Source organism: Toxorhynchites rutilus, chromosome 3, assembly GCF_029784135.1.
Source record: "Toxorhynchites rutilus septentrionalis strain SRP chromosome 3, ASM2978413v1, whole genome shotgun sequence".
NCBI classification, from domain to species: domain Eukaryota; kingdom Metazoa; phylum Arthropoda; class Insecta; order Diptera; family Culicidae; genus Toxorhynchites; species Toxorhynchites rutilus.
The window spans coordinates 95613388-95630776 of record NC_073746.1 but is presented as its reverse complement, the minus strand read 5'-3'; the positions used below and the strand labels follow the sequence as shown (position 1 = coordinate 95630776).

The 17389-nt window shown below is 42.8% G+C and overlaps 1 protein-coding gene across 2 annotated transcripts; it reads right to left on the bottom strand.

Moving 5' to 3' along the window:
* Positions 1-12038: 12038 nt before the first annotated feature.
* On the bottom strand, positions 12039-13388 carry LOC129777188 (S-adenosylmethionine sensor upstream of mTORC1). 2 transcript variants are annotated; one of them, XM_055783315.1, is made up of 3 exons: positions 13285-13388; positions 12927-13221; positions 12039-12869 (listed from the first exon to the last, which is right to left on the bottom strand). In XM_055783315.1, the coding sequence occupies exons 2-3, from the start codon at positions 13218-13220 to the stop codon at positions 12168-12170; spliced, it is 996 nt and encodes a 331-aa protein (XP_055639290.1). In that variant the 5' UTR covers position 13221; positions 13285-13388; the 3' UTR covers positions 12039-12167. The 2 variants fall into 2 exon arrangements, with proteins under 2 accessions (XP_055639290.1, XP_055639289.1); XM_055783314.1 differs by having other exon boundaries at positions 13279-13368.
* Positions 13389-17389: the final 4001 nt, after the last annotated feature.

Sequence of the window (17389 nt, the reverse complement as noted above, 5' to 3'; positions counted from 1 at the left end):
TTGAGATTGCCAACGAAGCAACACGATTACAAGAAGCATGCCATGATAATTCAATGCTCTGTAGTTTGTCGAAATAAATCTTTCTTATTTGATCGTTCACTAGTTTAGTCGCATTTTATTTTCACTCCCTTCCAAGTGGTTATGGGCCTAGAACTAGGTGCCTAGCAACGATAATCAACATCCGTGAAATTTTTTTCCTGAAGCGAAGCCGAAATGGACAAGATCCAGTTTCCGAAACTAAATGGAGAAAATTACAGCAGCAGGAAGTTCAGCACCGAGCTGCTGCTGATCCGGGAGAATTTGTGGGAGTTTGTCACCCAAGCGAGACCAGCCGATCAAGCTGCGACGACGGCGGATCCGGGAAACGCTGCTGAGTTGGAAGATTGGGACTACGGGGACCAGCGAGCATGAGTCACGATCGGGCTCTTGATGGAGAGCAACCAGCATGGCCTCATCAAGCAGACGATGACCGTCGTGAAGCCTGGAAAAAGCTTGAGGACCATAAGGACACAACCATGAGAAGCCAACCCTGACTTCCAAAGTGTCCTTATTGCGAAACCTGATTACGAAACGGTACAGTGAGGGCGAGGACATGGAGAAGCACGTCGTCGGAATGGAAGAAATCTTCGAGCGTCTCTCCTTGGCGGACCTGAAACTGGACGAAAAGCTGCAGGTGGCGATTGTGTTGAGTAGCCTCCCGAAATCTTTCAACACGCTGACGACGGCCCTCGAAAGCACAGCGGACGACGAGCTCACTTTGGAGTTGGTGAAAAGGAAGCTCATCGACGAGGTAACGAAAATCGGTAGCTATGGAAACGAGACCGGTTTGCGGGCAGGTTCTGGTAAGAAGCCACTTACTTGCCATTACTGCCAAAAACCGGGACATAAACAGCGAGAGTTTCGGAAGTTGGCCAGTGACCGAGAAGAGGAGAACCGGAACGACCAGGAGAACCGGAAAACCCGCAAAACTTCGTCCAGGGCAAAGGCAGTTCGTGAAGATAGGAGCGAAGCCACCTTCATGGCCAGAGGAGCAATTGAAGCAGCAGCCTGGGTCATCGATTCCGGGGCGACATCGCACATGTGCGTCGAGAGGGATTTTTTCTTGGACCTGGATGAAAATGTGACCGAACACGTGGTGCTCGCTGACGGCAAGACGACGGTTGCGAGGGGCAAATGAACGTGTCGCATCAGTTGCTGCGATCTTGAAGGTAAAAATCTGACAGTTAATCTTACAGATACGTTGTACGTACCGAATCTCGAGTCGAATTTGATTTCGGTGCGGAAGTTGGTCGAGAAGAAAGGAACCGTCATCTTCGATGCCAAGGGCTGCACCATTCTGAAGGATGAAAGGGTTGCAGCAAAAGCGGTCGTTTCTGGTGGGTTGTACGTCTTGAAGAACACCCACAGAGCGACGAAGATGGAAGAAAAACGCCACACCGCCAACTGTCAGCACACGTGACACAGAAGGATGGGTCATCGTGACAACGACGCCTTGCAGGATTTGAAGAGGAAGAGTCTAGAATCGAAGTTTGATTCGAAGGTGGTGAAGATGACATTCGTGGGCTATTCATCGCAACAGAAGGCGTACCGATTCCTGGACCAGATGACTGGCACCATTGTGAACAGCAGAGATGCACGATTTCTGACGATGGGCAACACCGGTCAGGATGAAGCGTCAGAAATGGAAGTATCATCGAATGTGTGAGGTGCGTAGAAGAGAGATTAAATGCACAATGCCCTACCCCTCGCAGCTGACAGTATAACAGTGATGTTGGTGTTATATCATAGCAGCAGTTGTAGCACACATGTCACATCATTTCTTCTTCAGCAGACAACGGTCGAATAGGTAAGCCACACTTAATATTTCCTCTATGTATCGGGTGATTTCACTGTAGGATTATACTACCGGCATTGAGGAACCCTTGCAGTGAATATCGGAAGCTCCACAGAATGCTCGATCGGTGAACATGCTTTCCCGAAGACTAATAATTTTCCTATCGTTGCAGGGGACGTTCATGGTGAGCAACCGGAGATTGAGGAGGAGTCTGATTCCGACGAAGAGGATGATCAAAACGAGACGATCGATCCATACGTCGATTGCGATGTCACGCTCACCGATGGCAACGACGAGGATGAACGTCCCCCCTGTGTGGATCGTGAATATAATCTTCCCTTTACATCTAATATATTCCGCTCGAAATGCGCAGCCCACCCTTTTATACATACCGTGCCAACGCGACGCAGCCCTGTCATTCATATTTCGCCCGCTTTGAGGTTTGCCTCAGCCCTGCATAATCCAACCCAATCACGCAGCACGAGTGCTCTGCCTCTTTCATATTTGGACTGCGGACAAGGTAAGTTGTGTTCGCTGCGACGGTCTAAAACATCTCCAAAATGGCTGGAGTCAGAGTGGCTTAACTGCACATTGGCGATCCTTCCAGGAGCTGATTTTTTTTCAGCTGGAAGAAAAAAACAATTTAGGAAATTGTTTTTGTCACTCGGACACTAGCCATTCTGGAGTTGCAATTTGTGCTGTAGTGTGTGAGTGATGTGAGCCAAAAAGAAAGGACCCAGTAAACAGAAGACATGTGATTTTTTTTTCAACTTTCTTTCCTCGTGCGAACGGGATGAAAATGTACCCGAAGACATAATTAACCGGGAAGCGGAGAATATGTATCTACATATATCGTGCGATTAAATTGGATAAACGGATTGAAGATCGGACTATCAGTTTTTTTTTCTTTTACTCGTGCGGTGATGCTGACCAAGCAGATTGAATTTTCTTGTGCGGTTATGTTGCAAAAACAGTAAAATTATATCGGGGGACGGAGAACGTGTGTTAGCGGTGTTGCAAGCCAGACTTTAAAACAAAATGAACCGGGAAACGAAGAAAATGTGTGTTTTTTGACGTAGGACTACGTCTAACCGGAAGATATAGGGGGTGAAATGGAAATCTAGGCACTGAACAAGTAGGAAAAAATGCAAGATTTGGAACGCTTATAACTCGAGCATTTATCAATAGATCGCAAAGGTTTTTGCATCAATTGATAGGAAATATATCTTCGCATCTATCATAACGAATAACATTTCATTTTTCTTGAGATAAATAATTGAATAATTGTGAAATATCAAGCATTGTCCAAATACACTATGTGCCCATTTTTGATTGGTTCATTTTGTACTCCTCAAATCGTACCGACCAAAACGGGCAACCAGAGCAGCAGCGAAATAGAATGAAGCACGATTGGAAAGGAAAAAGAAAAAAATGAACGAAACATCGGTCGCAGTCTCACACATGCGTAATTCTCGAGCCAGCCAGTCAGCTTAAAAATCCCCGCTCCGCTGCCGTAACGATCATTCTCATCCGAACCGTACACCACATCGTTTCGCATCACCTCACATCAACAAACCAACACAAGCAGCCATGGTTGGATATGGCAAAGGAGGAAAAGTGAAGGGAAAGGCAAAATCCCGCTCGAACCTTGATCTGGAGTTCCCGCTTGTGTTGATCTGGAGTTCCCCGCAAGGGTAGCTAGGCCGAGCGCGTTAGTACCAGTGTACCAGTCCACCTAGCCGGCGTTATATAGCTTCGGCCGCCGAAGTGATCGAGTTAGCTGGCAAAGCTGCTCGCGACGATAAGAAAACCTGCATTCGGAACAGAACACATTCGGTTCGGTGGACATCAAGACAACAACAGGCAGTTGCAGCGAGTGGCGAGTGCCAACGCAATCGCAAAACGGCATCAGGTAGCAGAAGAAAAAAGTTTGTTCTTTATACAAACTGCTTTGGCGGCAAATCCAGAACAAGGCGGCATCGAGGGCGTTCGAAATGGTTTTCTTCAAAACCACGAGTACTAAGTTTTCTAAATTGGAACCATTCCATAAAACAAGGCGCTTTTCAAGGCCATTAAACCTTCCAAAAAAGAGTTTAGGAAATAAAGTTCAATGCTTTCTAAAACATTATCCAAAATAATAATAAAACACAAATTGATGTTTTCATAATTTGTTTGCCAGGATTAGATGAGTATGTGAATTTGGCAGTTGTTCTGAGCTTATTGATAGTTGGGGACTTTCCTAATTATTCAATTTTCACCAATTCTTAAATTGTTTCCAGATTGAAAGCACAGTAATCTACAATTAGTTCGACATTTAGCTAATTGGACGGACATGTAATGTGACTTATTTAGTTGGACATTTTTGTAAACATAGAGATCCAAATTATGATCCCACATTGAAAGTCGACACTGTACCACTGTCATCGCAAATGTTCAATTACAGGTTAAAATCGCCTCCAATCCGACACTGAGTAGTGGTAATGCGACGTGTCATTGAATGTAATTTACTGTAAAATATGTCACAAGCTGGATGGGAAGAAATTTTCCAACTGTGAAAGCTGTGGCGAGTGACAACAAATCGCTAAACAGGAAGGTTTAGCCGAACAAGATGGGAATATCGAGTGATAACAAAAACACAACACCAAAGGTTCTTTTCAGAACCATCAACATATTCATAAAGAGTAAACAGTAAACTAATCCATTTTTCAGGTAGATAGGTAGGTATTCACGTAGGTGAAGAAAATAAAACAATATATTTAAAATATATATTTAACAAAAGCTGTCCCCTTTGTATAGTCCTACGTCACTCCGGTTATGTCCCCGACATTACCCACCCGTCTTTTTTTCGTTTCTTTCCTCGTGCGGTTATGTTAGTTGACCAGATCAAAAATGTACCGGGAGAGGAGAGACTTTTTTTTTTCTTTCCTCGTATGATATGGTGAACCAAACGGAATTAAATTACCGACACACGGAAACATGTGTTTTTTTTTCACATTCGGTGTAAACGTGCGGTAGACTTATTTTTTTATTAGTTTTTTAATTATTAAATTACCGACACACGGAAACATGTGTTTTTTTTTTCACATTCGGTGTAAACGTGCGGTAGACTTATTTTTTTATTAGTTTTTTATAGTTTCTTTTCGTTTGTTTTTCTGATTATCATATCGCGGCCTGGTTGGAAAGTTAATCCAACAGTAAAAGTAGTAAAAGTGACGAACCAGCCAAATTAGTTTAAAGTCACTATAATACAGATAAAAAAAAAAAAAAAAAAAAACAGTAAAAGTACTAGTGGAAAAATGGTAGATTGGTAGCGGATCGAGACGACCGTGCTTTGAGTGCTGGTAGCGGATCGAGACGACCGCGTTTTGAATGATAGTAGCGGATCGAGACGACCGCATTTTTGTTCTTGTAACGGATCGTGACAACCGCGATTATCAGAACGGATAGCGGATCGGGACGACCGCGTTTGATAGATGTGATGGAAAAAACATGGTAGCGGATCGGGACGACCGCGCGGAAAAGTTGGCTGGGAAAATGAAGCTCAAGCTGCTAACGATTCACTGTTAATATATTTTTTGTATTCTACCTGAATTCTTTCAGATTAGCTAGGATTTACGGAAACTTATAACTAAAAATGAGTGAGGGAAAATACGTGCGTGCCCCGGATTTTGTGGATGTTTCGGGAGAAACCGACGATGTGCCGTCGGCTGACGAGTCGGACCTGAAAGAACAGCAAAACGTAGATGGTTCGGAGAGCGACAGCGTACATTCTAGTTGCAAGGAAGGGTTCAGCGACGATGAGAGCTCCACAACTTTCTATCAACGTATCAAACAGTGGGGAGAAACACTAAACCAGCTAGTGAGAGGTCTGGACTCCGGCCATCCATCCATCGGAGCCGTCGGAACCAACGTGGATCCGTATGAAGATGATCGGAGCTGGAACACCACCAACATGAACGCCGTTACATCGACCAGCGCAGGGAGTATTCGATGGGCAAATATTAAACCATTTCCTGACAACGTCCCGGCTAACAGGATGTGGGAACAATGGGCTCGGTTCATTGATCGATTCGAGATCGCCATATCCCTTTCCAACATTATCGACCAAGTGAAGCGCGCACAAATTCTGTTTTTGTCAATTGGTGAGAAGTTGCAAGGCATAACACGAGCTGCTAGACTACGGCCGAGCTTGGAGGATCCGAACTGCTACGACAAGTTTATCAAAAATATCGAAACCTATTTACGTTCAATGGTGGACGTAACAGCAGAACATGAAGCTTTCACTAACATGAGACAGGAACTGAATGAACCAACAATCATTTTCCACGCCCGTCTCATGGAGAAAATTCGTCTCTGTGGTTACAGTACCGTCGACCAAGACCGGTTTATTCGGGCTCAGTTGTTGAAGGGGATGCGCAATAAGGAGTTAGTAAGAACGGCACGGACCTTCGGACATGAGACACTGTTCATAGTCCAATCTGCTACTCGGGAGGAGGCATACACTGCGGAAGCAGCTCAACCAGAACCCTCACAAGCACTTGCGCTAACCCAAAATCATCCACGAACATCTGGTGAAATTCAACGTTGGGAACGGAAGCGCGAAGAAACGACCGATAGGACAAACTCGAAGAAGTATGAGCGCGATGAAGTGAGAAACCGTGGGCTAGGGCGTCGATCACGCTGTCCGAGGTGCAACCGTCTCTTTCATAAATTCGGATCGTGCCCAGCAATCAACAGGACACGAATCATCTGGAAGCTGAGCGTAAGCACTCGCCAAAACGGACGTGCGATGAGAACGATGGAAAGGTAATGCGAGAAATTGAGTATTAAGTTTGATTATTTTTTTTTCTTATTTTTCAATGTGAGCAACTAGTGCTTACTGGCTAGCTTGTTCGACTATATGTCATATTTCTCCTTTGCTTTATGAACAAGTATATTTAAATTACAAAAGCAGCGAAAATACAATACAGATCCTCGCAAATTCTAAGACTTTTATTATTGATAATACACTTCCAGGAAATAAACACAATATCTCTGGCTGCCGTGTGGGATCCTCAAACCCAATCCGTTTTTTAATTGATTCCGGTTCAGATGTGAACACAATCGGTGGCAATGACTGGATGAAATTGAAAAATGAGTTTAATTCTGGCAACACTAAGCTTGACTTCGTTCTAGTGTCGAGTAATAACGACTTGCGATCCTACGCGTCCAGGGGTTCCATCCCTATTGAATGTGCGTTCAGAGCACTGATCGACGTAATAGGGAGCCATAAACCTGGAATCGTTGCCGAATTCTATGTCATAGATAAAGGGTCCCGTTCTCTCTTAAGTCGATCAACTGCAAGTGATCAGGGGCTACTGAAAGTTGGAGTTGACGTTAACAGGATCGAGAAAATCGAAGATGCTATCGAGTTTCCTAAAGTTCCCGGCGTACTGATCAAGTTTAGCGTCGATGCATCTATTCCTCCGACGAAAAATGCGTATTACAATGTTCCTGCGGCATATCGGGAGAGCGCAAAAGCCAGGTTACAAGAAATGCAAGAAAAAGGCATCATCGAACGCGTGACTTCTGCCCCCATCTGGATTTGCGGTATGTCAGCAGTCGCGAAGGGTAAAAATGACTTTCGGTTGGTCGTCAATATGCGGGCGCCCAACCGCGCAATCAAGAGAGAGTATTACCGCTTTCCGTCTCTGAACGAGATGCGAATTAAACTGCACGGAGCCAAATATTTTGCGAAGCTTGATTTATCCAACGCTTTCTACCACTTGGAACTTCACGAACAATCAAGGGACCTGACGACCTTCTTGACGGAAGATGGCATGTTCCGGTTTACCCGCCTGATGTTTGGGGTGAACTGCGCACCGGAAATTTTCCAGCGCGAGATGTCAAGAATACTCGGGGAAGTAAAAAACACCGTTGTGTATATTGACGACATTCTAATGTTTGCGAAGAATCTAGATCAACTTCGAAAGATAGTGGCTCACGCAATGAGAATTTTGAAGGCAAACAATTTGACCTTGAATCCTGATAAGTGCGAATTCGATAAGACTCAAATAAGATGGTTGGGTCACGAACTCAGCGAACGTGGATTTAACCGCGTTAAACCGCGCAGATGGGTGGGCTCTTAGACTCAGTCCATATAATTTCCACGTGGAGTACATACGGGGTCGCGATAATATAGCCGACCCGCCTTCACGCCTCTATGAAGGAGATGATGGACCATTCGACGAGCAAGTTAGTCCGTGGGAAATCGCTTCCCTAGAAGTGAATAAAATTGGTTTCCTTACCGAGGAAGAAATCGAAGACGCCACTACCAAGGATGAGCAACTTTCAGAGGTAATAGACGCTCTAGAAACTGATGTTTGGCCTAGACACTTGAAACAATTTCAAGTTTTGGGAAGCGACTTGTCCATTCAGGGAAGACTTCTAGTCAAGAGAGGCTGCGCAACAATACCTGAAAGTTTACGCAAGAAAACCCTTGGCATCGCTCATGAGGGTCACCCATCGATCGCGAATTTTTTTATTTTGAGAGAGCGAGTTTGGTGGCCTGGTATGACAAAAGATGTGGAAGAATGGGTGAAGTCATGTCCCGTTTGCGCAATCAACGGTAGACCTGAGAAACCCACTCCTATGGCACGTGTTTTTGCCCCACAGGCGGTATGGGAAACCATCGGCTTAGACTTCAACGGCCCCTACTTCAAATTCGGGGGTATATCGGTGTTGGTCATTGTGGACTATCGTTCTAGATTCGTAATCGCCAAATCGGTGAGGTCCACGAGTTTCGAGCACACACGAAAAATCATGGATGAGGTTTTTGAGAAGGAAGGCTACCCGAAAAACATAAAGTCAGACAATGCCCCCCCCTTCAATGGAGAAGATTACATGCAGTACTGTCACGAACGCGGTATAAAGGCGATTTTTTCGACACCCTTCTATCCCCAGCAGAATGGTCTGGCTGAGAGCTGCATGAAGCTGGCGAACAAAGCCATGATCGCAGCATCGGCAAGTGGAACAAACTATGAAGAGGAATTGAAAGCGGCAATTCACGCATATAACGCTGCAGCACATTCCGTTACAGGTATTCCACCGGAGGAGGTGATGACGGGTAGGAAAATCAGACGGAGACTTCCTCTGATTTGCCGTGGTAAAGCAACCTTTGATGACAGCCTGCTCAATGCAAGGGATCGCAAATCAAAGACGGACGCAAAGGCTCGAGAAGATGCAAGGCGAGGAGCTCGTAAATGCCGTATTGCATTAGGAGACACAGTCGTGGTTGAGCGTCAGTCCCGTGTAAAAGGGGAATCACGATTCGGTCCTCGTAAATATACGGTAATAGAAGAACGAAACGGCATGCTAGTTCTGAGAGATGAAAGCGGTCAGGTCTTAAAAAGACATGTGTCGCAGACAAAGAAAGCGTACCATTGGAGGCACTTCGAAGAAGTTATTTCTACAGGAAATCCAGTAGGTCGTACGACCCTCCAGGACACTATGGTACACCAATCCCAGGTAGAAACTCCAGAGCCTAGTATTGTTGAACGCCCAATACGAGCGAAAAGAACTCCTGCATATTTGGGAGATTTTATAAGAGCGGTTGAAAATGAATCAATTTAAAATTTAGCATGTATATTGTATATTCTAACATGTATTCCTCAAAACACAATAAATAATTTACTCCTGAGTTCTCCTTTTTTTTTTGAGGAGGGGTGATGTGTGGATCGTGAATATAATCTTCCCTTTACATCTAATATATTCCGCTCGAAATGCGCAGCCCACCCTTTTATACATACCGTGCCAACGCGACGCAGCCCTGTCATTCATATTTCGCCCGCTTTGAGGTTTGCCTCAGCCCTGCATAATCCAACCCAATCACGCAGCACGAATGCTCTGCCTCTTTCGTATTTGGACTGCGGACAAGGTAAATTGTGTTCGCCGCGTCGGTCTAAAACATCTCCAAAATGGCTGGAGTCAGAGTGGCTTAACTGCACACCCCCCACGCACCAATTGAACCTGTGGCTCCAAGAATGTCCAGCCGGACGACGAAGGGAGTGCCACCTCAAACATATGGCGAAACAGGCCAGATTGCCATTCAGCAAGCCGCTGAGCCACGGACCGTCGCAGAAGCCCTGGGTGGTCCAGAGCGAGAGCAGTGGAAGAAAGCAATGGACGAGGAGTTTGCTTCTCTGCAGGAGAACAAAACTTGGGAAATCGTCCAGTTGCCCTCCAACCGGAAACCAGTGGGCTGCCGCTGGATTTTCAAGAAAAAGCTGGATGAGCATGGCTACGTAGCAAGGTACAAGGCGCGTCTCGTGGCGAAAGGCTTCAGTCAGAAGTTTGGAACTGACTACGATGAAGTCTACGCGCCCGTAGCCAAACACACGACATTTCGAGCACTTCTGGCGGTAGCTGCCCGGAGGATGATGGATGTGAAGCACATCGACATCAAAACGGCGTACCTGTATGGAGAAATCAGCGAAGAAATCTTCATGCAGCAACCCCCCGGATACGAAACCGGAAATCGAAGCGAAGTTTGCAGCTTAAGGAGGAGTTTGTATGGACTCAAGCAAGCCGGACGGGTTTGGAACAAAACCATCACCGAAGTCCTGATGCAGCTGGGATACAAGCCAACGGAAGCTGACAACTGTCTTTTCGTAAGGAACGTTGACGGAGAGCTTTCGTTTATTTTGCTCTACGTCGACAATATGCTAATCGTAGTATTTGGAGATGACGAATACAGGCGAGTTTGCTCTTTCCTGGGGAAGAAATTCAAGATTTCCTGCCTTGGCAATGTGAAAAACTACCTTGGGACCCAGGTGGAACGGAACGTGAACGGAGATTTTCTGCTGTCGCAAGAAGGCTACATCAATCGGATCGTGGCTCGATTTAGTATGGAACAAGCGAAACCTTCACCGATACCGATGGATCCTGGTTACCCCAACATCACGCAAAAGGAGGTGAAAATGCCGAACAGTGAGAAGTACCAAAGCCTTGTCGGTGCTTTGCTCTATGTTGCTGTTTGTACCAGACCAGACTTGGCGATCACCGCGTCCATTCTCGGGCGCAGAGTAAGCAAGCCGTCGGAAACCGACTGATCGGAAGCAAAGCGAGTCCTGCGGTACTTGAAGGGTACTGCCAACTTGCGGTTGAAGCTAGGAGGAGAGGGAAACCTTGAAGGCTATGCTGACGCGGATTGGGCAGGAGATCGCTCGGACCGGAAATCGAATTCCGGATTTTTGTTCAAGCTTGGAGGTGGACCGATCGCTTGGACATCCCGGAAGCAGTCATGCGTTACGCTGTCATCGACCGAGGCAGAGTATGTAGCTCTGGCAGAAGCAACCAAGGAACTGCTGTGGCTCATCAAACTCATGCGAGGCCTCGGTGAAGAAGTCCACTACCCTGTTCTCATCCACGAGGACAACCAGAGTTGCATCAGCATGCTTCAGAACGAAGGTGATACCCGGCGTACCAAACACATCGACACCAGGTTCAACCTCGTCCGTGATCTGAAGAAACCTGGAGTCCTGTGCGTTCGGTATTGTCCAACCGAATCCATGGAAGCAGATGCTCTGACAAAGCCGCTACCAAGGGTGGAGCTGGAGAGACTACGATCATCAATTGGCCTGCAACAGATCGTGATTGAGGAGGAGTGTTGAGATTGCCAACGAAGCAACACGATTACAAGAAGCATGCCATGATAATTCAATGCTCTGTAGTTTGTCGAAATAAATCTTTCTTGTTTGATCGTTCACTAGTCGCATTTTATTTTCACTCCCTTCCAAGTACATTGTCATCATTTTCTTAGTTCAAAAACAAAATCCAGATGACACACCGACCGTTTACGTTTTGCGTTAGATCGCCAAAACAAACATCACTTTTGTAGTCCGTCAGCTCAATTGTAGGTGTCGCATGATCTGATGCAGTTTTGCATCAACCCGTCAAATCGTCGAAATAAAAGAATGTGTAGACATCTATATTGTTTTCTAAAACATATTGTATGTCATCAAAACTAGTGTATCATTGATAAAACAGAAAAAAAACCGTTGTTTCATGAACCATGAACAGCAACCAAATAAATGCTTAGACCGAAATGTCCGAATAATTAGTTAGTTAGGACACATTTGATTTTTTGCATCCAAAGTTGCATGAAACAACTTAGTATTGCGTAGAACATACCGTGAAAGAAAAACCTAATTCTTAAAAATGCAGATTGAGCTCTCGTAAAATATAGGAAATATAGATTTTATTGCATCGTATTCAGCACTTTCCTTCATCAGCGAGTCAACGCTTCATACAGGAAACGCCCCTCTAGAAATGTGCAAGCTTAGCTCCCTTAAAATCAACTCATCTCTACATCGCTGCATGGCATTGCAGCAAACATTTCGCTTATATCGTTGTCCTCTTCAGTGGTCCTTTCACGCTGCTGTCCAACGCTCTCAAGCACAATGGGATTCGTGTTGAAATCCTGTGGAATATAAAGTGCCGGCTCCATATAATCCTCCTGGTTGGCAGCACACCACTGCTGTGAAACTTCCTTCACAAGACATTTTCTAAAAGCCATACAGGTAATATGCTGCAATTTTTCGATTTTCACCCTCGCGAAACCCAAGAGTCCAAGCGAATAGCGCCAGTTCTTCATCAACTTCGCATTCGCTCCCTGATGACACGAATCCGGCGTGACGATTAACAAAAGTCCTTCCGGCTTTAACACATCGTAAGCCTTCTGACAACAGTGCATCCTCTGTCCGGATGTTGGAATATACTCAAGCATCAAGCTGAACACAACGGCATCGAAATACATCGGTGGGAGCCCTTCAACGCGATTGTTGCTATGGAAGGGAGGCGTTTCCTTCAGAGGGATCGTCAAAAAATCACAGTACATTACGGTGTCGGTGGCGGGTGCGATGTCTATGGCTGTTACATCCGCTTCTGGAAAGTCGGCGAATGGATTGTAGCAGCTGCCAACATCCAGAAGTTTTATCTTCTCAATTGGATATGGTTCCTCGGAACACACGTAGTTTTCGTTCATCTCTTTCATTACCTAGAATTCAAACAATTTTGTGATTATGAGGAGTGCAATCAATCTGTAGTTTCAAACCCGTTCATCCTTATCTCGGTAGATAGCCAAGTTGCGGGTGAAGAAGTAGTTCCGACAGGCGTTCATCACCCATTGAATGCGGCAGTTTTCTTTCTTGTTGGTGGTCTCCATGGTTTTATCCCAGTGAGATGTCGCCAATTTAAACATCGCAGTCGCATATCGATCCAACTCCTTTTGATTTCGTACATGCTGTTCCCAAACTTGGGAGGGATCAGAACACTTGGACAGGTCCCGCAGCGACTGATGAACAGCCTTTATCATATTTGATAAAGCAAGCTGCTCCTCGGATGCCATACTTGAAAGTGAAATGGACTAAATGCTTAATCTTGATATTTATTTCTATCTAGTTTACTTTTACATGTCCGAAAGAAAATTTCCACTTTTTAAAAATATTTAGCCTTGACAGAAGAATCCAATTAGTGATCGACACTGTAAAATGAAAACAAAACCCTTCAGATGTGCTCTACACTGAGAGAAATAATTAGTAAATATAACGAATTTTTTGGTAAATACTACCAATCTATAGTCATTTTCGACCGTACTAATAAACACATATGTCAAGCAGAACCATGATTCGGAAGCCCAATATCGGCTACATTTTCTCGCAAAATGCACGTATCAGAATTATATCCTTATTATACCTCCGTATTGCCTTATGGGAACAATAAAAATGGTTAATACGTGCTTTTCTCACCAGTTTTCAGATATGACAATATCCAAGCTTACTAATGTTATCGAGTAAAATATACTAATCTCTGGTAGGGATGCGGGTTTGTTGACAATATGTACAAAAAATTTGTACATTCTACTAATTTTGCATTACCAAATGTATTTAGTAGTTTTCGACCGAGGATTTTTCTAAGGGTAAGAGCACGACGAGGGGTAAGCTGTAATCACATTACACACAGCAAAATAATCAGCAAATATGATGAATTGCGTTGTTAACCTTCCTATACTCGCGTATAGGTCTGACAGACCGAGAATCAATAAGGTGGTTGAATAAAATGACTATTGAAACTGAATGGAGTTCAAGAAAAAATATTTTGTGGAGTTCTTTCATTCTATTATATCAATTTCTTTAAATAAATACGAATAACGCCTAAAACTACACAATTGTAATATTATTTACAGAGACACGCACAGTCGGTATACAAGTTACGATATTGCCCGCGAGTACAGGAGAGTTAAAAGCCCAAGCACGTTAGTGCTTGTTAAAAAACACTTTTCCAAAAAATAAAGCATTATAGGCTCATCTGGATTGTTTTATTCCCAAGCTTGTTATCTAGCTTACAAAAATATATCGACAAACTTCTTGGTAGCTTTACGACATTTAGCCGTAGAAAAATAAGATTTTGGAATATTTTTAGTTGCTAATTGTATCAATGTTGACGTGTCGCTGTAACAAAGTGTTTGGAATAAATTATTTTTTTAAAGATTTGTCGATAAAATTCTTATTAGACGTAAGTGGAGTACATCAAGAAGGGGAGAGGGGTGAAATCCATAGGTACCATCGATATCCAGTGACACTGTATTTCGTCCAAAGGCCTTTTCACGTAATGAGATGATGAAAGGTAAGGTCAAATTACAACATTGTTCTACGAGTACCATTTCTGAATAAATCAGGCGACTTCCGGCAAACAATTAGTAAGTTCCGACATTGGATATTTAGCCTTAACGTTCCTTTATTGTTAATAACTAGCCGCAGCAGAACCTTTCGAGGAAACTTTGAATGTGTAGTAAACTTTACTTCTTCGATTTCCTCAGCCATGTATGATATCCAGTTTCTTGTCATTCGTTTCCATACAACGTTAAATAGGTCTCATTTTCATTGTAACTCCATTCTTGGCATCAATAAATTTATTACCCATTTTGATTAGTCATTGCGTTTTGGTTATGGTTTGTTGATCCAATACTGCCAAGCGAGATTTTCGCTGCCGCAAGAAAATACCCATCTAATTCGAGTATTTCGTCATCGTTTCGTTAACTGTTCCTCACTACCAGAGGAAGCATAGAATTGTGCAATTTTTCCTTTCGTTTTTTTGGTTTTTGGAGCGACCGAAATCAGCCTTCATTTGAATCGATTGAACATGTTCCTGAAATGAAATGATTGACTGGCTGAAACCCATCTAAACCAAATGTTTCACTATAACACACATATTTTGACGTTAAGAACACGTCTCACTCTCATGTCCGGAATATAAACACTATACAAGTGGCAGGTCAACATGGTATTGGAGAACCCTAGGTGACAATTGACAATTGGCTAGGTATTGGTGCTCCCGTGGCTCCTCTGGTCGGGAAAATTTTTCGTCAAAGAAATTTCCTCCGACTTGCTCTGTGATCACGCGTATTTTAGAGCTTGCCACTCAGAATACATTCAAGGCGTGTTATTTGGCACAGAAATCTCTACTAAGTATTTATGAAAATGACGCAAATAATACTACGTTGAGACGGCGAAGTTTCTCTAGGAACGTTAGTTCCATTTACGACGACGAAGGTGACAAGATCGTCGAGGAAAACAGTTTTTTTTTACCGAGCATGCCATCGTTTGTTAAAAGTTCGTTCCGCCACTCATTCCAGAGTTGTTACACTTCTCTAATAAAAATTATAGGAGCAATTTAACTTTTCCTTGTGGATTATGTATTCTATGTAATAGATTAACATATTTCCTGATCGAGACTCAAGTTCGCAAATATGCAAAAGTGACAATATTGCCACAAATGAAAATAAAAATTGAGATATTCAATAATTATTTTCGTTTTGTTCGATAAATCATTTAACTTTATTCTAATTTACATAACGCATACCATGAACACCACTCATGATGTTATTATTGCAATGAGGTCTAAAAAAGCACGATATTGCGCTAAAGGCTTTCCATTTACCTTGTTCACAGAAAAAAATAATCTTCAGAATCGCTGACCTTGGTTTATTGAAAAGCCTTCAGGAAAATACAAGCACATGGAAATGAAAAGTTTCCGTTGATTGACTACATTAGAAATTAATACGAGACACTGGAGAAAGAGTAACCAAATGCTACTGAGAAAAATATTTAATTTGCTTCACTTTCAATTTGGAAAGCAATATATCGCATAATTTACTATATAAAATATCTACAACAATTTAATTATTTACAAAATGAAGACATATTATTATATCTGGCATCCTTGTGCTGGGCTGTTTACATGCAGAATGTACTAGATTGTGATATTATTGAAACGTCAGAAAACGCGCGATCTAAAGCGATCGGTATGTCATAGCACGCGATGCGGTGCAATCAATGCGAAGCCATACTTAACCATTTTTCTATAATTTCACACTTAAGCTAGATTTTTTCACCAGTTGCAGAAAACTTAAGGCTGCTTATCATTTTTCAATCAATAGATTAGATTTAAGTTGAATAATATGTAGTAATGGTTGCTAGTCATTGTGTGAACAGTTTTGCTGCGTTAGTGACTTGACTTTAAAAGACAAATGTGTTATGTCATGTATTCTGGTTAAATAAAATAAAGAAATAAAACGTGATATCTATCACATAGAATCAGAGCTCGGCAAAGTCACATTCAACTGAGGATTAAACATGGGCAACAGGGTACATATCAGGGTGGAGTGAAGTTAGGTTGCATGGAGAGGCAGTTTTGTATTTATTCGCCACGCCAATTAGAACAACCATTTGCTTCAATTAGAAATGAATTGATGAACATTAAGAGTGAGTGTAAATGTTGAACGAGTCATGTTTGACGGCGAATGCGTTCGCAAGAGAGAGGAAAACGTTTATGAAAGCAGTCCTACTCGAAGCAAAGCGACTGAGAGGAGAGTCGATTTTCATGTTTCATCTTCGAAAATGCTGGATCGTACATAGAACATATGTTTCAAAAAAAATATTATAATAAAAATAATCTTTTTTAATTCGGTACACCAACAAATTTTGGTTCAATACCTATAACTTTAAGATTTTTTAAATTATTGCATTTTATCACAAGGAACACCGACAGTAAAAAATCATCTGCACTCTGATTTCAAGGAAATATTTCAGTCTAAATTTTTAATTATAGCCATAAATTTGGATATATACTAGAGGATCTAAAAATGATATTTCTAAGAGTACTCATATACTGTTTGGCCGAAGGCAAATTTTTGAATCTTTTTGAGAGATAAAATTTGATCAACGTGTACTGATCAAATATATTCGACACCAAACACGACAAACAAATATTCTATTATTGGATGTCTAAAGTTTTTTTTTCGGTCTGTTCGTCAAACATACGATACACGTTTGTACCGAATCTAAGCCAAACTATATCTGTTAAAAAATGTTGTCTTACAAAATTCTGTACATATTGCCAACTATCCTACATCCATATCAGAGGTTATTTTGTTTTACTCGATGACAGTAGTAAACTTGAATGTTGTCAAATCTGAAGACTGGTGAGAAAAGCCCGTATTAACTATTTTTAGTGTTG

What these genes read in the sequence shown, in the direction of transcription:
- LOC129777188 (XM_055783315.1), bottom strand. Translation starts at nt 13,220, where the DNA reads ATGGCATCCGAGGAGCAGCTTGCTTTATCAAATATGATAAAGGCTGTT. An exon ending in ACCGAGATAAGGATGAACGG is followed by an intron (nt 12,870 to 12,926) that starts GTTTGAAACTAC and finishes TTTGAATTCTAG; the next exon opens with GTAATGAAAGAGATGAACGA.